At 36.5% G+C, this 26055-nt stretch overlaps 1 protein-coding gene across 2 annotated transcripts in view; it reads right to left on the reverse strand.

The window, feature by feature from the left end:
* Dhc64C (dynein heavy chain, cytoplasmic) overlaps positions 1-26055 on the reverse strand; it is a 1460071-nt gene that overhangs the window by 654200 nt on the left and 779816 nt on the right. For both annotated transcript variants that reach the window (XM_090376486.1, XM_090376487.1), the window contains exons 53-54: positions 22693-22788; positions 15559-15630 (exon numbers count right to left, since the gene is read on the reverse strand). In XM_090376486.1, the coding sequence (XP_090232612.1) occupies positions 15559-15630; positions 22693-22788 (168 nt within the window). The remainder of the gene's footprint in view (positions 1-15558; positions 15631-22692; positions 22789-26055) is intronic.

Here is a 26055-nt window from a genome sequence, read left to right on the forward strand (position 1 = left end):
TGGGTAAGTTGACTTTGGCCAATTCGCACTCTAGTTAAAATTACTTCCTTCCTTCCTTCCTTCTGTTCACACAGAAGCTAGAGCACCATAACACCGGTTCAGGTTTTATTTGGAGGAGTTTATTATGCATTTGGGCTTGCAATTGAATTGTCCATTGTTCCCTACATATTCTTCATATATTACTTTTGTAGTCAAGATATGGAACATAATACTGTGACAATTCTCTTTTAGGTGGATGCTTAGCAGCATAGTCCGCACATTTATTTCCTGGTATCCCGGCATGGCCTGGGATCCAGCAGAAAATGACCACTCGCTGCAGTTCTTGGATATGCACATTTGGATTTCATGAATTTTATCAAAGGATTGTTTGAGAAGAATGTTTTGTAAATCTATAAGTGTGCTCTGGGAGTCCATATGTATCATGCTTTTTTGGATGGACAGATGGAGAATATTTTCTTTTGCAAGTTTGATGGTGTATAATTCAGTAATATAGCTGAATTATATGTTTTATGAGGGAAGATGGCTATGGCACCTGTTCCACTCTCAGATTTTGATCTATCGGTATATATTTTTGTAAAATGCAGTAATTTTGTGTGTGGGCTATATGGAGTTGTTATATGCTGACATTTGCAAGAGAGTGCTTTCCCCAGTTTAGGAAATAACTGTCACAGAATGGATTAATATATTAGACCGTGGGGTTTCCGGAATGTTTATATCGTGAAGAAATTCGTCAAAATGTATATTCCAAGTTTGTGATAATGCCCGAAATCTGAGAGCAGTAGGCTAATCTACCCTGGGTTTATTTCTATAGTACATTGTGAACTGAGGGACATTAATTATCGGTCTGAAGAGATGGGTAGGTAGACTTTGGACTTGAGTTGTATAGTTAAGAAGTAACATCTTTTTCTGTGGCTAAGGGGAAGTTCTGAGCTTCAATATAAAGACTTTGAATTGGCAAAGTTCTATAAGTGCCTGTAGCTATTTGCAGGACAGAATGTTGAGTAAGGGCAAGCCATGCTAGCCCGCTAACTCTAGCAGAGGCATACACTGGAGCACCGTAATCAAGGCAAGATCTGATTAGGGCTCTATACAAATGAAGTAACGTGAACAGATTTGGACCCCATTATGTTGAAGAAATAATTCTGAGTATGTTTATTTTTTTCTGGCATGACGTCCGTAAATATTTGACATATTCCACAAAGTTCAATTGTCTGTCAAATATCAGACCAAGGAGACGAATGATGTTTGCAACTGAAGTAGGATGATTTTATAAGTGTACCTCTGGATCTGGATGCATTTTGCATTTGTTACAAAAGTGAACTACTTTAGATTTTGAACAAGAGAGTTGATATCCATTCTGTACCATCCATAGCTGAATGTTATTAATTGAAATTTGGAGCTGCCACTTAATGAAGATCATGTTTTGTGAACAGATTGAAACGGTGAGATCATCGGCATGGATGTATGAACTCTCAGTGCTCGGAATATTTTTAGTCATGTAATTTATTCTTATTGCGAATAAGTTGGCACTGAGCACAGTCCTGTGGGACCCGTTCTTCTTGTACATATGTTTGGAAGAGGACTTGTCGGTATCGAAGCTGAAAGGACCTGTGCTGAAGGAAGTTCTGTATGAAATATGGTAAGTTGCCTCTCAGGTCAAGGGGAATGCAAATCTCTCGGATACCAAAATGCCATGTGGTGTCAAAGGCTTTCTTTATATCGAGGCATACTATGACAAGATGCTCATTTCGGGTGAATGCATTCCTTATGTTTGTTTCTACTTTGAACATGAGATCCATGGCTGATCGATTTTTTCTGAAACAAAATTGATTATCACAGATTAGGTTACTGGAGTTAAAAACCCAATCTGTTATTGACCTAACTCATTTCTCTCACCAGTTTAAGAAACTGGTGAGAGAAATGGGTCTATAGTTTTGAGGAATAGGCTCATCTTTCCCTGGTTCGGCAATTACTATTATATAGGAGTGATGCCAGGAACCAGGGAAGAATGTTCAAGGAAGATGCAACTGAAAAAGGTCAGCAGTGAAGAGACCAATTTTTATCTAAGTGTTGGAGCATCATGTAATATATTCTATCAGGGCCTGCAGCACTGGTTTTTGAGGCAGATATGGCTCCTTGAAGTTCAAGCATTGTAAGCAGATGATTGTAGGGCGAAGAACATCTAGATCTGAAGTTCAATTGGGATTTTTAGGCCAATACTTTGATCTTCTCGAATGATGGATTGTATGCTTTTGAGGAAGCCAATTGTGAAGATACAGTCCCTAAGGTATTCGCTATCTCTGTGGGAGTAGAAAGCTCCTGCCCATTTCATTTGAGAAGTGGGGAGGACAATGGGAAAAATTTGCCATTTAGCCGTTTTATTTTTCTCGATAATATTCTTGTGTCAGTATTTTTATTAATCGAGCTTGCAAATTGAATCCAAGAGTATCTTTTAGCTTTCTTCCTAATGTGACGGACCTTGACTCTAACTCTCTTGTGGTTTATAAGAATGACAGAAGTAGGATGGTTGCAAAACAAATTCCATGCTGTTTTTTTTTTTTTTTTTTTTTCCTTCATTTCTGCACTTACACTCTTCATTCCATCAATAATTCATGGTTCTATGGATGGCTGACTGTGATTTTGGAATCGCAGTAGATGCAGCAGTTAGTATTTGTCTTTAATGTGATTGGTAACTGTGTTGATTGGAGAGGTTTTGATGATTTGGCCATCAAAGGACACATCGGAAGTAAATTTTGCCCAATCTGCTTTGGAAAATTTCCATTTTATGAGGTTTTCTGAAATTATAGAATGTGCTATTTGAATTTTACATATTACTGGGAAGTGATCACTGCTAAGCAGATTGTCAAGGGCTGTCCACTCAATACTAGGAAAGAGGGACAGAGAGATATATTTCAGAGGTTGTACCTGTAGAGAGATGAGCCAGTATTTAGTACAGTTAGGTTTTGTCTGTCAGCAAGCAGTTCAATGAGTTGTCCTCGTCTATCTGCATTGGGAGATCCACACAATGTATGGTGTCCACTGAAATTGCCTAATAAACAGATAGGGGTTAGCAACTGCAGAATAAGATCTTCGAGTTCATGAATGGTATAGGGTTGACTGGGTGGAAGATAGATAGAGACATGTGTCACAGTAATACCAATCATACAAGTCACAACAGTTAAGTTTGTAAGGGAATTTGTCTGCAAGATACTCCTGAATCTATGAGTATGACTACCCCTCCATGAGCAGTATTTGTAACAGTTCTGTCTTTCCTAAAAAGAGTATAATTTTTTAACTAGGAGAGACAAAGGTGGTGTTAAATTTGTCTCTTACAAACAGATGCCTGCAGGATGCTAATGATCGATTAGCTCGTAGATATCATCAATGTTACTATGAATTCCTCTACAGTTCCATTGTATGATATGGTGCATTATTTTTGTTGCACAAGGATGATTCTTACTCTTTTATTCCCAGGCTGCTTATGGCAATTGAGCTTCACTTTCTTTTTGGAAAGTTTGGGCATGCAGTATCCATACCATCTTCTGCGCGAAGGTTTAGGATATGTTCATTTTGCTTGGTATTAATTATCGGTATCCATGTTTTCTAAAATGATATTGTTTGTCTTCCTATTGGGAGCTGAGTCTGTTTTTTATTTTGTAATATCTGATTATCTATGTGGTGTGGCTAGCAGAATTCTGACCAGGGTATTGTTGGCTCTGTCTACTACCGTTTGTTCCTTAGGAGTTGGTTTCACTGACGATGAGAGTATAGATCGGGCCCAATCTGCAATCGATATGGTTGGGGGAAGTGATGCTTCAGTTTGTGTTACCGTTGATTGATATTTTTGCATCGCTGCTGCATATGTGTTTTTAGGTGCATTGAGCACAATTTGTTTTTTAGCCTCTTAGTGTTAAACTTTGCGTTCTCCCCTGTACTTCTAGGTTCTTTTCTGTTTTCCAGAGATCGCACAATTTTGAGTAGGTTGGATGTGTGCCTTTGCAATTAGGACAGTGTGATGTTGTAGCATAAGTCTGTTTGTGAATGTTGTTTGGAACCATTTGGATAGACAATCTCCTCTACAAGCCATCTGCAAGTGACCAAATTTTTGGCACTTGTAGAATCTTACAGGATTAGGAATATAAGATTGCACTCGGCAGCTGAGATAGCCAGCTTTGACACTAAATGGTAAGATAGGTGATACGCATGTCAGAATGATGTTGCAGGTGGGAATAAGATCACCATCTTTCCTAATTGTGATGCGTTTGGCTTTAATCATTTTTTAATGGTTCAGTTCCTGGACCAGCTAACCTTCTGTTACGTTGATCAGATTCCACTCTGAAGTTACTCCCTTGGAGGTATTTAATGTTGCACGTGGGGTGACCTGTACGGGTAGTTGTCCCAATGTTGTTAGATTCAGCAGAGTCTCAGAAAGTTTACGACTCGCTGTTTCAACCAATAGATCTTCAAGATCTCAGGCTTCTCACCATTTTGGGAGAGCCCCCTCACATTTTCTAAGCATTTCTGTATGAGAAATGGTGATAAAGTGCTCATAGATTTATATGACACAGAGTGTAAGGTAAGGTAAGGAATGATGGGCATTCCTTTTGTTCTGGGTTCTTATGCTTTCTTTATGATTTTTGCTGCGTCATAGTTAGATTCATGATCAGCATCACTGACAGTACTAGATGAGTGCCTAGGCTGCTCAAGTGCAAGACAATTGTCGCAATCCATGGTTAGCTCCTTTTTGCCCTGGGGTTAAATCACCACAGACTTCAATGAGGGAGGTGCCTGAAATGTCTCTACCAAGACCATCGTTAACCACAATAGGTTATGGGAGCCACCGACCCAACAGTCCCATTGCTAACACCACAACACAGGACTCTACGCCTCAACTGGGCAAAAGAACATTGGTACTGGACCTTGGATGATTGGAGATGGTTCTCCTGGTCCAATGAGTCCTGTTTACAATTATTTTGAGCAGATGGGAGGGTCCGTATCTGGCAGAAACAGCACAAAGCTATGCACCTGTCACGTCAACAAGGAACTGTTCAAGCAGGTGGATGGTTGGTAATGGTCTGGGGCATGTTCAGTTGGCACATATTGGGACCTTTGGTACATCCAGTCACATTTCTGAATGGTCCAGGTTACATGTCCATCTTGCAGACCATTTGCATCCCTTCATGGTCATTGGGAACCCACAGGGCAATGGACTCTTTCAGCAGGACCTCCCCACAGAGTGGTGGTGACTAGAACAGAGTTTGAAGAGCATTCCACTGATTTTACAACTATGGCATGGTCTCCCATTCATGAACCCTGTGGGGCATTTTTGGGATGCTGTGGAAAGGTCCACTCAAGCTTTGGATCCTCCACCCAGGAATGCGATAGAATTATGGACAGCGGTGTAGCAAGCATGGATGCAAATAACTGTGAAACGCTTTCGTGAACTAGTTAACTCAATGCCTCGCTGTATGACTGTCCCTTTCAGGACAAAATAAGCGGGCAAACCCGTTATTAGGTAGGCATCGCACAATTTCTGTCCACCAAGTGTATGTAGTACCTGAGTAGACTGGTTTTTTTTTTTGGTTTTTTTTTTAATAAATGAATCCAGAGTTTTAACTGCTTCATTGTCTCTCATTTCTTCTTTTTTGCAATTTCAAATGAAGGATATGAATTCTATCTATATTCTCTGACTATAGCTATTGAAGTATAGCTTCCATGGCTGCTAAAGCATCAGTTTCTTTGTGTGTGTGTGTATGGGGGGGGGGGGGCAATGTGTCCTCTTCCTCTTTGTTACTGCTGTCACATGACGGGTTTCAGTTTGGTCCTGGAGCCTTAGAGCATTTGATCACTGAAGTGTTCAAAGCAGGACAATCATCATCAATATGGATCCATTTAGAAATGTCGTGACTGCCAGACTGTATAACCAGTTCCCGATAAACTGCATTTGCATTGTCGACATCATTATGAGTAAACCCCCTCAAACTTTCTCCAAATCAATTGCAATTGCCAAAACCTTGCTCCCAATCTTCTCAATTGTAGATGGCAATATGGTTCCTCATTCCTCATCAATTATCTGTTTGATTAAATTTTTTCTGCAGTGCATTTTGAATGTTGATATAATGCCATAATCCAAAGGTTGGATCCTTTAGGTTGTATTCTTTAGCAAAAAGCTCACCTTTATTTTACCCCTACTTGGCACCCTTAATTTTCCTATGCACAGCGGTTTGACTGTGTGTGTGTGTGTGTGTGTGTGTGTGTGTGTGTGTGTGTGTGTGTGTGTACGCACGCATCTATGTGTCAGTATTATTGATTGAAAACAGCAATGTGATCTTGTCCATCACTTTACATTTTTGATTGGATTTTCAGCTAGTATCTTATCAGGGATGCATACAATAACAAAGTTCTGTTCGTCACAATTGTAAATTTGCTCTGGAACACAGTCATACAGTCATCAGTAGCCTTGGTGTCTACAAATCAAATTTCACTTGAAATTGCAACCTGGCAAATTCCATGCCTCTTTCTCCATTGGCTGAGCCAGCCCTTGCTTAATTTGAATTATTTCTCATATGCTAAGTCTTTTTTCACTTTTTCAGCTTGACTCCTGATAATTTCAGCAGGTATAGGGGTTCTTTCTGCACATTCTTGTGTGAACATGGCCATATCCAGTGGGATGTCACTCGCTGTCTTAAGGCGCTTTGGATGAAGACCTTCACTAGTAAAGTCACTTGTCTCTTGCTGCAGGTTAACTTCATATTTTTTCATCACCAAAAGGTGGATTCCCCCCACATACATGTGTGAAGATTCCTCCTCTTGCACCTTTCCCAATTATAGTAAGCCTCAATGAAGTTAGCTTTTCTTGAAATAACACTTTTCTTTTTTTTTTTCTTTTGAGAACTTTCTATGGACTTTAATTTTTTTTTATTAAAAAAGAAAGAAAAGAAAAAATTTCATAATGCTCTCTAACATTATGTAGAGTAAGCTTATGCCCAATTTCCAAATGGCACATATAAACTTTACTGCTGTTTCATCTTTCCGAGACAACTTTGAATTTATTCGTATCACTGAACTTACCATCTAAAGCTGTATTTCAATCAATATAGTAAAATAAAGAGAAATAAAATGAAGTGAAATAAAATAGAGCCGAAAAATAAAGAGAATTATTATTTGACAGTCTTTGCATTTTAATCATAGGTGCCTCCAACCTAAGCTATATCTGCCTAATACAAAGGCAAATGAAGCGTTTAGATGACTGAAACAAATACCCCCAAGGGCTCACATCTAGTGAGTATTGGCTTGGCACACCCAGAGTCCTGATGTGGATATCATCATTCTTCTCTTTCTTTGATTCCCTTCTCTCTCTCAGGGTGACTTGGAAATTTTTTTTTTGTCTGGTGCCGCATAAGCCTCAGGCTTCCTTGCACTATGTGGCTAATAATAAGAGAAATTAAGAGTGGTACAAGTATTAGTTTACTTGCAGGACATTGTGTTACAAACAGCAATTCTCCTAATTGCTCCAAGAGGCCTGTAAAAAATTAATATCTATAAATTTTACTTAAACAGCAAATGCATTTGAAATTGATAAAATTTCAAGCAGGTGAAAAAGAGGGTGGATTGTGGAATTGGTGACCAATTTTTACCACATTATAAGTGATTCCAGGTTGCATCATATTGTGTGTGTGTGTGTGTGTGTGTGTGTGTGTGTGTGTGTGTGTGTGTGTGTGTGTGTGTGTGTGTGTGTGTGTGTTCATTCTTACTATCTGTATTTAGAAAGAATGCAAAAAAATAAATATATAAAATAATTAATTCCAACAAATGAAGAGAATTAAACAGTGAAATAAAAAGGTTTTAAAGTTTCAGTAAAAATGGATGGTCTGATGAGCAATTAGGATGGGCTTTACTTTAGAAGAGAAGAGGAAAGAACAAGCTAAGCAATCAATACATTAATTCTCTTTTTTAAAAAAACTGGCCCAATACAAGAATATTACAGTGTTCCTGAAATACAGATTGGGAAAAAGGAATGCATTAGAGGATAAAAAGAATTCAAAATTATCTGGCCATTATGAAGAATTAATCTAAAACACAAAGCAGGTTTTTATTAAAACCTGCTCCCATCAGCATGACTAAAGCATTAAAGGACTTCTCTGACTGATTAATGGTAGGTCTTTTCAGAAAGTAAACATCAAAAATGCCTAAAAAGATAATGAAGTTGAATGTAATGTTTCACTGTTTCCAGATATTTAAAATTGAGTTTTAGTTTTAAGTTTGGTGGCCAACATTAGTTAGCAGTTTAAAGATATGACATGATAAATTCTGTGATTGCAAACTGAAGCTATTTTAATTTTTTCCAAATACTTCTGAATGCAGAATTGGAATTTGTGGAGGCCAATGTGTAAGGATAGACAAGAAGGATAGAAAGGGAGGAGGGGGTAATGCTATTAGTTAAGAAACAAAATCTAAGGAAGTGCATCCAGCTGACATGGGTGGACAGTGCAAGATTGAGTCAGTTGATGTGACATAAGCATTAAAAAGCAAAATTGAGTAGGACTGTGTTATAGGCCTAATGACTCCGATGACTACAACAAACAACTATACAGAAAAATAGAGTGGGCCAGTAAATCAGACCGTCTTATAATGGGGGATTTTACCTTTCTTGATATTGACTGGAACTTTTGTGTCAATCACTCCAACACTAGCAAGGCTTTTGCAGATTTACTGGATTATTGTTTTCTATAGCAGCATGTTTGAGAGGCAATTAGAGTGAGTAATACTTTTGATCTGATTTTCAGCAGCGATTATCCGGCATCAAGAATCTGCAGATAAAGGAACCACTAGGTTGCAGTGACCAGTGTGCTGATGTGGAATTTACTTAATGATGTAACTATCATCAGGGGTAAAGGGAAGGGTTTTTCCCCACGTTTCCAACAAGCCTAGATCCCGTACCAGGACAAAAGAGAGGGAGACTTATTAGAATGCAGCTGACGCTAGCAGTAAGAAACACCCACTGATTAATCCCCGTAGGGTTGGTCCTGGACCTCCCATCTTGTCGAAGCAGGCCGAACTGGTGTATTAAGGCTGGGCCCCTCAACCACCAGGATCCCCTTTCTGAGTTTCCACAGGTTGCGGCCCATGGTTGCACATATTGGATTGCAGTAATGAAACCCTGAAACAAAGGTATGGGCATTAGATCCTAGTGATGCTAATCTGGGCACCTGTATGTGGTGAGGGTCCCCTCACCAGGTATAGGTGCCCATGTCGAGGAGACAGCCACCAGAATAACTTCAGCTTTATTTTAGAAATATTTAGATCTTAAAAATTAGGATTTAAGGGTGCAGTCATTACGCAGAACCAATTTACATTTCTCAACTATTTTATGCAGGGATAGCTGCTTGCTAAAATCATTAGTTTTATTTCAGGAATAGAATGACAATCTTCTTATCAGTAATGTGACAAGTTTGTGCTAGGAATGAAATAAAAAAGATACTTTTCACGTAATAGGTAACTAAAGAATGCTTAGCTCTTGAAGTTCAGTACTCAAAAGCATATATCATACTAATATAAAACATTCTGAACAAACTTTTTGATTATTCAAAACCAATGTTTCATGTAATGCCTTTGTCTTTTATCAAGAGTTTTTAGATATTTATCATTACACAATAAAACAAATATTCTTCAATTATAATAATTTAGTTTATAAAAAGGAAATTTACAAGCAAGCACCTCCAACCTTTCAATACAGAGAACATTAGAAAATAGTAAGGTTCAGAATAAAAGTTGCAGGACAAAAGGGAGGGAGACATTAGAATGCAGCTGACACTAGTTGTAAGAAACACCTACTGATTAATCCCAGTAGGGGATTAATCAGTAGGTGTTTCTTAGATTTTTCTATAGTCAAGAAAATTTGACCAAAGAAATTAGATATGTAAGCAAACTGCTGAAGAAAACAGAGTAGCTGGCCATAGCTATCAGCCTTTTTAACTAGAATATGCAACTAAGCAACTACCTACATAAAAGTATGGTTGGCATCAGCAGACTGAGCCATGCATTCCATAATGTTTGACTGGATTTACGTGGACATATGATCTGTATTAGATGTAAACCATATTCCACACACCACTAATACAAAATCTTAATCCACTAGCTGTAAAAACTTGTCATTAGACTTTTGTAAAAGGGATATGATGCAAGATAGCAAGTTTATGCAGAATCAGCAAAAAGAAAAACACTCTACTACTACTACTACTCCTCAGGTGGTAGTAGTAGAGGCATATGATGCAAGAAAGCAAGTCTATGTAGTGGCAGCCAAAAAAAAAAAAAAAAAACCATTTCACACATCCATTCCCCTAAAGGTTTGTTTAGTTCCTCCTTGAATTAATTCAAGCTATCAACTTCCACAATGACAGAGGGAAGTTTGTTCCATCAATAAACTATCTGCTGATATTTTTTCTTAAGGGCAAACTTCCACACATCTATTCTACAACTGACTTTCCTCAATTTCAATCTATTCCCCCTCAGATTCATAAGCTGAAAGAATCCCATCATCATCGAGCCTGCTCCAACCATTCAAAGCCTGATACACAGTAGTTGATTGCTGGAACAAACTTCCATCTGTCATTTGGAAATTCATAGCTTAAATTAAATCAAGGAGGAACTAAACAAACCTTTAGAGGGACTGAATGTGTGAATGGTTTTTTTTTTGGCTGCCACCACATAAACTTGCTTTCTTGCATCATATGCCTCTACTACTACTACCACCTCTCAATCAGATGACCTCACAGGCAACTAGTCTCCAGACGCAGTTTACAGAACGTAAGAACGTAAGCCTTTTTTGGTAAGATGACACCTCCTAACCAATCTTATTGCCCTAATAAGCACAAAGGCATGAGTGCTCTGGATTCTTATTAATAGTAATAAATTATTGTGGCACAGAGCAAAAATGGAAACCAAATAACAGGTTGCAGTAAAAAATATGTTTAATGTTACCTAAAAGTGCGTCGATGTTCACACGAAAATAAAAACAAAGCACAAGCAAAAATAATACATAGCTTTCAGACTGGAAGGCATCCTTCATCAGTTGTGACCGTTAATCTAAAATATAGAAATACAGAACTATGTGTATGCTATAGTAGTCATGTATGGTGAATTGCATGTATGTAACAATTAGCTGTAAGAAGGAAAAGCTTGTAGTTGTAATGCCTGGGAACGTTGCAAATGCCAATGTTTGTCACAGCCAAGAGGATGGTTGTCTCAGTAATGGGATGGACACGACATCCTCTGTTCCAATTAAAGGAAATACCACAGCATGAGATGTGCAGTGATTCCAACTAAGCACGGTGACAGTGATGGCTCGACATTTCAATAATCATGACACCTCGGCATGCATGGATGTTGTGCTGGGTTGACCAGAAGTGCTAAGCAATGGCTGAGTGCTCCACATCTGCTAAACAGATAGCTTTTTGTGTTCAGAAACACGACTATTAAGACTCCTGCCAATTTCCCCAACATAGCAGCCAGTGCAGTCACAGCAGGGAATAGGGTAGACTAATCCACTCTGCAGCAGGGGGTGAACCGATGTTTTAACTCGAGACGAGGGATCGCAAATTCCTGCCTGAGAGTAGTAGGCACTTTATTCCATGAGCCTTTAAGACTCTAGAAATCTGTTGTGATAGATTCGGGTAGAACGGGATAAAGGCAGTCGAGGCAGAATCATCACTGCGCATGGAGCTGTGGGTCGCTACGTGGTCACATCTATCTAGGGCACAGGTGGGGGTAGCCACACCTCGCAAGATCTGGCTTAACTAGAATGGGTCCAGGCGCAGGTTAGCAGGGCTCTCTTTGTCGAGAAGATGGCTGTGTGTGCTGACCAGTAGTTGGTCAGCACACATCAGCTTTACCCCTGTTTTCTTCAAACGCATGCCCTCACGCCGGACAAGGGTATTGTCTGATTTTTACGTAACACTGAACTTATTTTTTACTGCAACCTGTCATTTTCTTTCTGTTTTGCTCTGTGGCACAATAACTTATTGCCCTTTTCTGAACTCATTCTAGCAACTCTACATCCTTCCTAAAATGATGCCTCCAGACCTGAATGGAGTACTCGGGAGTGGGGGGGGGCAGCGGCACTGCCTTATACAAAGGCAGTGGTCATCTCCATATCCCTGCTGGCAAAATTCATATTTCTTCTCTGCAACATTTCTCAATAGTTCATCTGACATTCAGTTATGCCAGATTCCATCTACTCCAGGTGTCTTTCTTATGTTTATATTACACAATTTATCCTCCACTTTGCTCCCGGTTATTACAAAATCATTCAGCTCTGCATCAGAGTGTGATAAATGTCTGGCATTCCCCTCCCAAACTAAATAATCGTATTTGAATGTAGAGGCAAAACACTCATTCAGTCTGTCAGCTACCTGAGCAGCATCATAATAAGTCAAATCACTGATATCAAGTAGACCAATCTGATTCATCCCCTCACTTCTAGAGTTTACATAAATAAAGAAGTCTTTGCTGTTTCTCTTTGCACCCTTTGCCTGAAATCTGGCTTGATTACAGACCAGCTTATATCTACCACAGGTGCCTGAAATTTTAAGGTGTCATCTTAAATTTAAATGCATTCCATGCATATTTCTTCTCTGCAACATTTCTCAATAGTTCATCTGACATTCAGTTATGCCTAACCTTGGACAGTATTTGTTTGTTAATATGAAAAGCCTAGAAGCTACTTTGATTACTTCACTGAATGCTTCCCATTTAGAATTTGCTGCGGTAACATCATCAGTTGATCACACTGTATATAATTTAAAAACTGTCTGATACCACTGTAGTCACCTTTACAGAAGCAATAACTTTTCCCTTTACCCCTGATGGTAGTATATCTCTGAGGAAATCCAACATCAATACACTGCCATCTACTGGTTCCTTTATCTGCAAATTCTTAATGCATGAATAATCACTGCTGTTAACCAGATCAAGATTATTACTCTCTCTGACATATTGCTGAAGAAAACACTCATCCAATAAATCCACAAAAGTGTTGTTAATGTGCAAGTGACCAACCACAAGTTCCAGTAAATATCTGGGAAGTCAGAATACCCCATTATTAGACAATCTGATTTACTGGCCCACTCTATGTCTCTGTACAGTTGTTCATTGTACTCATCAGACTCAGACGTATAACAAACTCCTACCCTCATTTTTGCTTTCCTAGTGCTTATGTCACACCAAACTGACTCAACATTGCTCTGTCCATCTATGTCAATTGGATGTACTTTGATTTTATGTGTTTCTTAACTAACAACATAAACTCTCCTCCCTTTCTATCCTTTCTGTACACATTGTACTCTCCAAATTCCAATTCTGCATCCCTTATATCTGAGCGACATCACGTCTCTGATATCACAACAATATCCACTTTGAATGTCTGAACCCACATTTCAAATTCAAATTTATTTACTATAATTCTAGTATTGGTGTACATGCAAGTATACACATACCTATTCTTATTTACCCTAACACAGCCCATATGTTTATCTGTTCCGTGATGAATCCCAGCAGTCCTTGAAAACCCCAGCACCCCACTCTCCAATGAAATAGAAGCAGTGCAAAAATCACATGTTGTTGTTTGTTTGGTTTTTAGGAGCATTAGCAACTAAGGCCATATTGCTCCGGGATATGCGGTGGTCATTCCCTGACCTTTCCGCATCCTCCGTATTTGGTGGTGACGGGCTCGAACTCCGGTCTAATCAAGAAGCACGTGCTACGCACTGCTGCTCCTTCCCACCAAAAATCACTTGTACCTCTGCCTGTGGCTACTGTTAATCTTTTAGTCTGCAAATCCCCCAAGCTAAGAGTTTTCTGACCCACTTAACACTGCCTTGATAGCATCAACAAATATTGTTGTACCCCTTCTATTTAAGTGTATCCCATTCCTGTAGAAGCAGTCTCTTAAGTTAATAAGCACAGATCATGTTAAGAAAAATTCTACACCATGAGGTCCTGCAACATCTCTCCAGGGCCAAATTGATTGACAAAAACTCTCACACATTCCCTCCTATTGTGTCTGGGAAGAATTGCAAACACTTTAAAATTTAACACTTAACTCCGGACTTTTTTCAACATTGACATGAATAGTTGAGGCATATGTTGTAAGAAAGCAAACTTTTACAGCATCAAACGGGGGCAAAAAAGAAAAGTGCTTCTCATTTCACCTGTCCGGTCATTCTAAATGTTTGTCTAGTTTGGCCTTAAATTTAAGCTATCACATTTCTGCAACAACAGACGGAAGTTTGTTCCAGCAATCAACTTCCCACTGTCTAAAGGCAACTTCTGCACATTTATTCTACATCTGCCTTGTCTCAATATGAATCTATGACCCTTCAGGTTTTTAATCTGAGCAAGCAGAAGTATCCCATCAGTATTGAGCCTGCTCAAACCACTCAAGGTTTGAATGGTTTGAGCAGGCTTATACAAGTCGATCAGATCACACCGTAGGTGTCTAGTCTCCAGATGCTGCAACTTGCAGAACTTAAGCCTCTCTTGGTAAGAGCACCCCCTCTGTTCCTCTCACCAATCTTGTTGCCTTTCTATGCACTCGTTCTAGCAACTACATGTTAAATAAGTTTGCAGATCTCCTACTCTTAATGTCATTAGTGCCAAAGTGCACAACAATATCACCCTTTGTGCACTTAAAAGATGGTATCTACTCTACAATGTAATGAACTTTTACACTGGCAGACATATCTTGGTCCTATTCTACCCATTCGTTTTACACAGCATATTACCTATCTCCCTGACAATGGAATCACCAATAATAAATATCTCCTGAGGGATCAGTGCATTCTGCCTTGAAGATTGCTGCTGTATTGCCTGATGAACAAGAGAGAGCTCTGGTGTTTAGTTCGGCAGGTGACAGCTTGATGTGTATCCCACTTTAATACCTTCGAGGGCGTCTACCTGGCTCTCCAAACTCTCATAAGCACCCATCAGAACACAGAGTTGCCGACTAATTTTCTGACACTCTCTGCACCTAGTACACACAAATACATCCTCCTTGGCTAGATCATGTCATGTTCCAGAATGATCCGCAAACTTTTCACAAGCCGTACATTTTTTGAGGCTGTGACACGTTGGAGATCCACCCTTAATTGACCTTGCCAATTAATACTCTCAAGGATGCCAGTGTTATCTCTGTTTTCTTATGGGATGTATTATTTTCATGAGTAAAAACAATTATTCATTACTATGTTAACACATTTCAATTTTCATATTGCACATGCAAAAGTAACATTATTTACTCTTGAAGTATACATCACTGCCTAATTATTCTGTTTTGTGTGGAGAGAAAGATGATTACATTAAAAGACACAGTATTACTCAATTAAAAAAATTGCAACACAGAAAAAACGTAATATTTTAATTCTGAAAAATTTCTTTCAAACAGCATATTCATTTGCAAATACAGGAAATAGGTGGTATGTCATTTTAAAACAAATATGAATGGTATTAATTTTTCTTTATGTTAATTCCCCAAGTGATCAAAGAGATGAAACTGAAATGTACCTTGCAACCTGCTCTCCTTAATACAGACCTTAAATCTTCATCAAAATCAGCTGCTGTATATTTGTTATGTACCTAGACAGGGAAAAATTAATTTGAGATAAAACATGAAAATTGAAAACAATAGAAAATTAAATATGCAACATAATAAAATTCTTAGAATAAAGTAAAAATACACTTTAATTTATGATAAATAATAATTATTTATTAAATGCTAACTTCACATTAAAAGTTATTTTCTAAAATAACTTTTAATGTGGAGTTACTACTTAATTTTGAATATTTATTTACTATATTATTATTATATTATTACTATATTATTATTTAATATAGCCACTCCCTGGCTAACGTAATACTCGAATTATGGAAATTTGACTTTACGTTTTGCAGGTCGATGTAAACAAAAAATCGTAGAAATGTATTTTGCATCCCATAGGAATAAATGAAGGTATCGTGAAAATATCGTAATGTGAACCCAATAATACATTTTTTTTTTTTTTTTTTTTGGTAATTTTTCCAAGACATTCCAAGTTGAAATTTTTGTTATATAACTAAGCTATTTATCTCTTTAAAAGGTCATTTTTATAATGGAAATTGCACTTCACTTCACTTTCATCGTTATCATATGTTCCGGTATAAGAATCAATTTTGAATGCCTCTTTGATATTTTTCTAAAACACATTTCTGGAGGTCACGACCATAAAACAATAAAAACAATTAGCACTTTCCGATTTATTGGGCTTTTTCTGTTAGCATAATCTATTATAAACAGGTAGTAAACTCAATCTTATTGCATTTGCAATAATACCGATAACTGGAATTCTGTGGGTTTTTACGTTACAGTATTATGGTGAAATGAGTTCCTCTTCACTGAAATCTTCAATCAAATAAAAACAAATAAATTTTCCAAATCTCCTCTTCATTGCTATTTACTTATTAAAATAGTAAATGGAAAGGGACCAAAGAAAGTGCAGTGCTGGCAGAGCTAGCAAACAAAACAAAATTGATTTAGAAATGATGATTATTAATTAAGAATTATGAAGCAGAACAAAGTTTGTCATCTATTACACAAAATTAGGTCAAACTGCTTCAACAGTGAATACTATTTTAAGGGACAGTGTGCGTATAAGAGAACATGTTAAAGGATTAATGCATTTAAGATCAACAGTGATCACGAAACAGCATTCAGGTGCTATGTCGAAGATGGAAAAGCTATTAATGATATGGATGGAAAATCAGACTCAGAAGCAAGTACTCCGAGTCCAATGGCCATTCAAGCAAAATCAAGAAGTATTTATGAAGATATTAAAGATAAGTATGGCGAACCCAAAGCCAAGTTCATGGCAAGCAATGAGTAGTTTAATAGGTTGAAGTATCGCGCTAGTTTCCAAAACATTAAATTTTGTGGTGAAGTTGCCAGTGCCAAATGTGCAGCTGCAGAGAAATTGTGATGTTTTTTAAAAACCCATTCTAAATCTCTACAGCCCTCAACTTCCACAGTGGCATGCTTATCACCTGGAGAGTTAATTCTGGCAACGATGCTCGAAAGGTAAAATTTGCTGACATTATGCCTGTCTCTTTGTAATTTAAATATTTTGAAACTTTTGCAATTTTGTACACGTTTGTAATTTTTACTGCTCATGGGATAAAAAAAAAAATTGAATAAGTAATTCTATTTACACATTCATTGAACGTTTATTTTTTGCTTCAATCAAAATTTGTGAGTGCTGCATAAGCATTTAGGGAAATTCTGACTTATGTAAAGTTCTGCAGAATGCAATCATTACATAAGTCGGGGAGCGGCTGTATATGTACTATTTAATATTTTAATAATGGTTAATTTTAAAGTTATTAAAATATTTAATAGTACATATTGCCATCTAAAAAAAAATGTATTACATGAATTTCATTTTAAGATGATGCCTAAAGATGAAGGGTATTGAGCAACTATAGTACTGTATACTATGAATGGTCTTCATGTGCAGAAAAAAAGTTACTTGACGGACTTAAATTTCTTTTGAACTGCCATTTACAGAAAACACATAAGAAATAAGTTCGCAACAGAAACAAAAATAAAAGGAATAAATAAGGAAGAGTAAAAAGTTACTTCCATGTAATTTAGAATTAAGAGAATAGTATGAACCAGTGCCATAATGCTCAATACGTTCTACGTTGATATCAATATTTGTAAAATATTGATATCAAATATTGATAACTCCTCTTATTTTTTTTTTCAAAAGAATGAAGAGAATGAAATTAGAACTTCAAACTAGACCAGATTCACACAAATTCATGAATCTCATCTAGTTTGAAAGAAAGAGTTGAAATGCAGATACCGATTGAAAAGAGAACACAAGTAAATAGTAAAGATATGTGACCTTGTCTACAAATCTGAATGTTATTGAAGACGATTGGGAAATCAGTCAAAACTTTTTTTGCTTCCTCTTTCTAACAAAAAAATAAAAGTAAATAACTTTTATTTTTAAGTAAATAAAGTAATAAATGTTGTTTATTATCTGAGATTGCCACATAGAGACACAAAAAAGAACAAAAACAAGAACTGCATCATTCTTAGCAGTCACATGAGCTTGAAATATGGCTAACTGAAATGTGTGTACTATTGTACCCTTAACATTTGGCCACTAGGCTATAAGCTAAGTTTTCTTTCCTCACAGTCGAGTAGAGAAACTTCTCCAATGCAGAGTAGAGAAACTTCTCCAATGCTTCTCCAACGTTGGCATTTAAGGACCTGCCAATGAATATCTTGTTATGCAGATAGAGCAAGATTGTCAAACTGGAAAGTCACACATATGTAATATCATCTGCTAAATTAGGGATAACATTTGTAATAAATGAGAGTTATTAATAAACAGGAGGGGGGAAATGTGGATGAAAGAACATAACCTTGGAGAATCATAGCATTAATTAAAAAGTTGGAAGAGAGAGTTCTATCAAACTATCACTTGTAATGGGCAGAGGGAAAACTACCTACCCATTAGAGAAATCTCAAAGAAGGAAATAACATAGTAACTTCCTTAGATGCCAAGCATGATTAAAAGCACCTTCCCCCCCCCCCCCTTTGGTAGTTGTTGGCGCATCGGCTTCTGTGGCCATAGTGCACCTCCCAAGGTTTTTCGCAGTACTTTGATCCAAGCCCAAGGTGGGATTCAAACCCGCGACCTTTGGGTTGCCAGGCAGGCACTTTACCCACCCGGCTAGCACGGTCGGCTAAAAGCACCTCTGAAACATATCATATCATATGAACTGGTGCATTATGACCCATGTAATTAATCCAACAATAAGCAGCAACACAACAAAACCAACCTTATAAAAACTGAAAGTAACTGTCCAAGTTTCTCCAAACTTTCTTGCAGAATTTGTCCACATATGAGTGAAAATCAATAAGACATCAACAATGGATAAGCAATCACATTCAATACTGGCAATCTTTAATCAGACGGAAGGTTTCAAGGTAGTGTAAGATATGGTGGTTAATGGTTTCTCCATTACTTTGGAAGAAAACATGAGGTAAGTGCAATAACATGACAATTGGGAGGGTAGAATTTGTTGCCAATTTTTGAAATTGGCTGGATATGATCAAATTTTCACAAAAACAGAAAAACAATGGAAAGAGTCCAAAAACCAGACACAAAACAAAAGGTAACACAGGATAACAAGTTTTAAGGACAAGTGAAAGAATGCCATCAGCACCTAGAGCCATCTGGTATAAAAGTTTCTGTACTCTTTAACCTTTCTATCAGAAATCGAGAGGTACTGAATGAAATGTATTCATTAAGGAAGGAGATTTACTGGGATAACATTAATGTAATAGATAGAAGAACAATAGGGAGCTGATAACACAAATTTATATTTAGATGAAAAAGGATTGGTAAGATAACGATGTAACAGATGACAAAAATGTGAACTGTTGTAGCCAATCATCCTCACTAGAGACAAGAATGATATACTACCATTTGAAACAAGACAAGTTTCATATTCTTAGACTTTGTAAAATTCAGTTTTGATATATTAATAACTTGCTTGAAACTGTTGCAGCATTTAGTGTAAGCAAGAAATGAAGCTGACATTGGATACAAGCTTTAATTCTAAACAGGTGCTGGAAGAAACACCGATGTGAGTAATGAAAATTCATTTGCATTGCATCAAATGTAAAAGGTGTAACAAACTGAGCAAATGGGTTTCAAAACCTTACCACAGAATAATAACTATGAACACAAACCTGTGAATCTGTATCATAAACACTGAAGCCCATACTGCAGAATGGAAAATATCATTTACCTGCTGTTTGGAAGAAAAGTAACACAGAGCAAAAGAGAAAACCCAGTTTTTCAGATGCAGTTGAAGCAATATTTGTGATATGCTTATGCCAAAAGCGATAAGAAGTCAGATCCCTAATAGAAATATGTGATTATGTCTAGAAGGTCAATGATAATATGCATAGGAGCAAAAGTGTACAATTTGTGATACATAAGACAAGACTGAGTTTTAGAAGGATTGAAATCAACACTAAGTTATCCTTTCCCAACTGGAGAATTACCTAGAGATCAGCATTTAAGGAATCGGTAGTGAATGTTCAAGAAGTTGAAGATGGTTGTGCAGGGCAAGGTTTCTCAAGCTGGAAGGTGGAATGCAATGTGATACCATCAGCAAAACTATGGATAGAATTTCTGGTCAATGGAAGGCCATTGATAAACAGAAGGAAAAGAGTAGGAGAAAAAACCGAACCTTGGGGAACACAAGAATTAGAGAGAAATTAGAATACAGAGATCATGTACAAACATAAGTACTTAGCAGTCAGAGAGAAAACTGGATACCTACAAAAAAAGTGGGCAAATTGTGTTTTTGTAATTGGGTCTTCTAAATAAGCTTATTTAGAAGATCTTTACACCAAATATGATCAAAGCATTAGAAATGTCAAGAGAAAATGCTTTAGTTTCATCAAAATTTTCCATGATTTATCCATAGATGAGTAACATAAAACATACATTACAGCAGAAATGAACAAGTTGAGCAAAATTTTCAGCATTTCTACCAGCTGGGTCTATATGACTATGACTGTATTCAGTTGCAGCTATGTACATTAAAATCATTTACAAAAATCAGTTAACCATTAGGAAAAGTACGCTGGAGATATGAGTTTCAAAGAAACAAAGCCAAAAAGTTCCAAATGATTTCTGAAGTAGAGGCAGCAAATGATTTTGATAAATTTGTGACAGAGAACTGGAAGCAAGAGTCAAAAAGGGGAAATGTCTAGATTAGAATATTTCTGAAGGAACATCAAAGTGGATTTATCTATGAGTACCACCTATAAAGCATAACAAATAAGCAGGAAAAATTAAATTAGTGTTGATCGAGGAAGCTAATAATCGAGATTGTGTTAGAAAAATGTAACAGGAGAAAGACTTACTTTTGGAAATGGAAATCACTGAGATTGGCACCAAGACCATATATATTTTTGAAATGAATTAGGAAAGTTAATGGGAAGTATAGTTCTTTTTACAGATAAGTTTGTTCCACGAGCAGTCTAACAATTCATGATCAAGCAATATAGATGAGTGGTAGGGATGTATGAAGCAAAAAAAAATGTTTTTAGATATAGCATGCACATTGCAAGATGTAGAGATGAACCTTACTGTTGCTGGGAGTTATGTTTCCAAAGATATGCACAAAGAGCAGGAGAACTAATGATGATGATATAGACAAATGGTAAAAACTGGGGTTAGGTTCTTAGTTCTTAAAATATTTTTGGCTAAGATATATTTTAGTATATATATAATTTATTAAACAGACAATTAGTGCAAATGAAAAATATTAGTATGTAGTGATCCACCGAAGGAGGTGAAATGGCATCATTTTTAAATATATCTCATATTGTGAAAATTTCATTAATTATAAATTTATATAAAATTCCAGTCAGTGTAAATAAAATTTATTTAATAAATTTTATCTACACTGACTGGTCATTGATTGTACCAGCTGTAAAATTAGTAGAAATTTAGAACCACCCAACTGCTGAGTTTGTCTCCTAAATTAAATAAATAAATGCAGCCAAAAGACCACTGGAAGTGAAAATTAGACAAATTAAATGACCATTGGAAGTGAAAAACAGCAAAGGACTGACTCATAAGATTCTCTTCAACCAATTCCATTACTACAATTCCTTGCAATCAGAGCTGACAGTAGGATTAAACCCTAGCTCATCTAGTTGTTTTCTAGAGTGGTACCATAGGTTCAGTCTGGTGAATTATCTAGTGGCCAGTGAACTATTTTAAAATTATATCCTAAAAATGTAAGGAAAGTTGTTCCCTCACCACAATGTCTCTTATAACATAAAAAGGCATGATTCATAGTGGAGGAAAGAAGAGTTGAGGAAATGCTGGGGTTTTGCTTTGAATGTCCGATACTGTTTCACTACTTCAAGCCATGAATACACTAATTGCTGTAACTGCACCAAGATTAGTACCCATGTCCACAAATGATTGACCATTTCTCAATGTGGTGTGTGGATGCTACATTTCTGTTTATGTCGATTAAAAAAAAAAAAAAAAAAAAAATTATGATTGCCTAGTTTACTGAAAGTGGCCACTGAAATATCCACTCATCTTACTTATCATTACTGGAAGAATCTACATGTGAAAATTCAGGTACCAAAACTAAAGAACAAGAATAAATACCTTTTTGTTCATCAACAAAAGTATGGAAGGGGGAAAAAACAAAAAAAAAAACACGTAACACTGATGAGAAATAGGAATATAATTACTGACTGCCCATTTTTCACGGTGCTTAACTTTTCTAAGTTTAATGATTTTTTTTTTTTTAAACTTAAAGAGAGACCTATTTGCCTCTAGTAGTGGAAAATATAGAGAATGTAGCTGATGATCATTTTAAGCATGACGTAGCAGCATGGTCAGTGGTGGAGTGCAATAGCCACACATTTTAGTTGACTGTGGTTCGAGACCAAAAATGACTCCTAAATAAATATGGTTAATAAATGTATTCTTGTCAAAAAGTAAATTCTTCGGACTTATGTTGCAATGGAATATAAACTGAACACCAAAAAATTTATTGTGCCCACAACTTGATCTACCTACAAAATATTTATCTTTAAGAAGATACCTTTATTTGAAAGATGCTTAAACCATTCATCCAGGCAACAAAGCGAGATAGGGTTGTTTTTCCAGCACCACTAACTCCAATTAACAGCAAATGTCCCTGCAACACAACAAAAAGTCTGTTATTTCCACCAAACTTTAAAAAAAATCCCATAATAAAAATCAGTGATAAATCAGAAACATTTAACATAATTTATGCTTTAAAATTTGTCTGGCTCATTGGCTACATTGTAGTTGATTTGGTTTTTAGGAGCATTAGCACTAAGGCCATATTGCTCCGGGATATGCAGTGGTCATTCCCTGACCTTTCCACATCTTCCGTATTTGGTGGTGACGGGCTCAAACCCCGGTCTAATCAAGAAGCATGTGGTACGCACTGCTGCTCCTTCCCACCTGGCTACGGAGGCGCCTTGGCTATCTTGAAGAACAGTATGCAACTGCAATAAAAATATTAATACAATACAGAAGTTTCTTCTAATAATACTTTTGACTTCTTAAAATGGCCATCATATTTAGATTGTTAAGTGAAAGGACTACATGTGTAATTTGCAAGAAATTATTGAAATTTAAAATCTTTACACTAAAACTTCACAAACAAGATTAAAATCTTCTCTGCACTACATCCAAAATATACCAGAAAGGTATGTTTTGGATGGAGAGTAGAAAAACTCCAGAGTAGGAGGGATTTTAAATAAAATAGGTATTCACTTAGCCTCCAGTAGAACTATCATTTTTCATAAAATAGACTTTTCATAGTTTGAGAAGTAGATGTCAGGTGAAGTGCTGTATTCTCACAGGCAGTAGAGAAAGAAAGTCACAAACTTGCAACTTACCAAACTGATTAAAGACAACAACCATGCAATCCACATCATCTTTTCAAAATTCAAGGATGGTATGCCCTTATGAATTCAAATAATCATGAACAATTAGAAATTATCCATTAAATATAATATCATACAGTGGCAAGGCCATTTAGCTTTATGTTGTCAGGACAGTCAAGTAGTATCTTTATTTCCTATTAAAATGCCTGATGGCACTTGAATATCAGTTATTAATTTGTAACTAGTTACTCTATTTAGGGCATTCTAAATAGTATTTGCATGAAATATTATAACATAATATTTCATGCATGAGGATGAATAAAAGCAGTTATTATAGTGCTATTTGGATGGGGGGGAAGAAGTCACAAAATCATAACATAACAATGTAACATAAGATTGTTAATAAATATAATATCACTCTTATACCATGTGAAATTAATAATACAGTTTATTAAGCTATTCGCCTAAACTACTATTCTTAATAGCTTAATAAACTATATTATTAATTTCACGTGGTATAACAGTGGTATTATTTTTAGTAATAGGATTAATGGAAAAGAACCAAGTAAAGTCCTTTTCTAATTATATTAAATGCAACATAACCTAGGTGAATGGCCATTAATTTGAACACAATTTTTCCAACGTATGAGGGCATTTCCAAAAGGAATGCAAAATGTGTATATAACACAGTAGTTCCTCTGCTTGGGGATGTCAATATACTTTTTATTTGTGGTGAGTGAGGAAGTACAAGTTTCATGTTTCTACCATTACTTTTTTTTGCTCAACAGTTTTAAAAAGCTGCATAAACACACAGTACATTGCATTTTGGGCAAATTTGGTTTATTTCTTAACGATGCAGCCATGGTGATAGACTTAATATATCCATCTCAAAAATACTGAACCCACATTCATTATTTGTTGGAAATAAAAATATGAAATATAGATAAATTTTTAGTTGGTATGGTTTTGAATTGTTTTTTATCATTTTCCCAGACTTAAAGTGTGATTGATCACTGAAGGTACAGTGCCAGAACATTTGTTCTTTGTTTACATTGCCAAAAGTGTATCTCACTAGAAACAATTTTCTTGGTTTACCCATATTGCTTTATGCTTTTTTTTTTTTTTTTTTTTGTTATAAATTGTTAATATTGCCAATGAGCAGGAAATAAACTATACTAACTTCAGGCACCGTACAAACTTGTTTCGTTTGCTGTAGAGTACAAGCCAGGCTTTTTGGTCTTTTCTGTATTAATTGGCTATGTCAAAGGTGAAGCAGTAAGAGGTATCACTATGGGATCAGCAACCAACTGATTTTGTACTGACTTTTGAGAGCTTTATAGCTAGAATGCAATGGGAGCAAAGGACTCATTGATGGGATGATCATCTCAGTTTTAGTTCCACTAGAATGTTTTCCTGCAGATTCTGAGCATATCTAGGCTGTTAAATTCTGTTTTGTGTCATTAATTTCACTTTCTTATTTCTGCTACTGGTACACATTCAGGGCATTCACATTGACAACTGACACAAATGAGTTTTTTGAGAGGGGAAAATGTTTTGCTCTCACTGACAGGCCATATTCCATATTTTTAACACTTAAAACATCAAAGGATTTCGTACGTAAGGTCTTACTGAGTAGTGCTGATATACTGTTGCTTTTTTTTTTTTTTTTTCAAGTTGAAACTAAGGACGGGATTTCTGATTGAAATCTCATCCCTAAAAATCCTCTCCTCATGCACTTTTAGTTGCTAAGGAGTTTATGAGTTGGATGTAGGGAACATTTTTAAATAGTTAATCTGGATTTTTATCAAGGAATTTGTCTCGGTCCCTCCTCACAAAAGATCACTTTATATTGGAACATGTTGGGTTACAAATATTCTAAGATGGATTGCAGATGGTTAAAGGACAGAAAGCAGAGGGTTCCGATTAATGGATATTCTTTAGACTGGTGTAAAGTTAGAAGCAGGATCCATTCTTAAACCATTGTTGTTTTTGATTTTCATAAATAACAATGATAGTAGTAGTAGGGGCATGCTATGCAGGAAAGCAAATCATGTAGAATCAGTAAAAAAAAAAAAAAAAAAAAATCCAAATGTTTGTCAATTCCTCCTTGAATTTATTAAGGTATCAAATAAGGTTGAACAAACGTCCAACAACAGATGGACGTTTGTTCCAGCAATCAACTACCCACTGGCAAAATGCAAATTTCTGCACATCTATTCTACAACTGCCTTTCATCGATTTGAATAGATGCAACCTCAGGTTCATGATCTGAGCAATAGGAAGAATCCCATCAGAATTGAGTCTGCTCAACCCATTCAAGGCTTTATACACCTCAATCAGATCATCTCACATGTGCCTAGTCTCCAGACACTGCAATTTGAAAACCTTAAGCCTTTCTTGGTAAGACCACCCTTTCATTCCACTCGCCAATCTAGTTGCCCTTCTCTGAATTAGCTCAAGCAAATCTACGTATGCAGTATTCAAGTTGTAGGCTGACCAATGCTTTATACAAAGGAATAACCACCTTTTCCCTACTAGCAAAATTC

This window comes from Mastigoproctus giganteus, chromosome 6 (genome assembly GCF_048544385.1).
Source record: "Mastigoproctus giganteus isolate SK-2022 chromosome 6, ASM4854438v1, whole genome shotgun sequence".
Classification (NCBI taxonomy): domain Eukaryota; kingdom Metazoa; phylum Arthropoda; class Arachnida; order Uropygi; family Thelyphonidae; genus Mastigoproctus; species Mastigoproctus giganteus.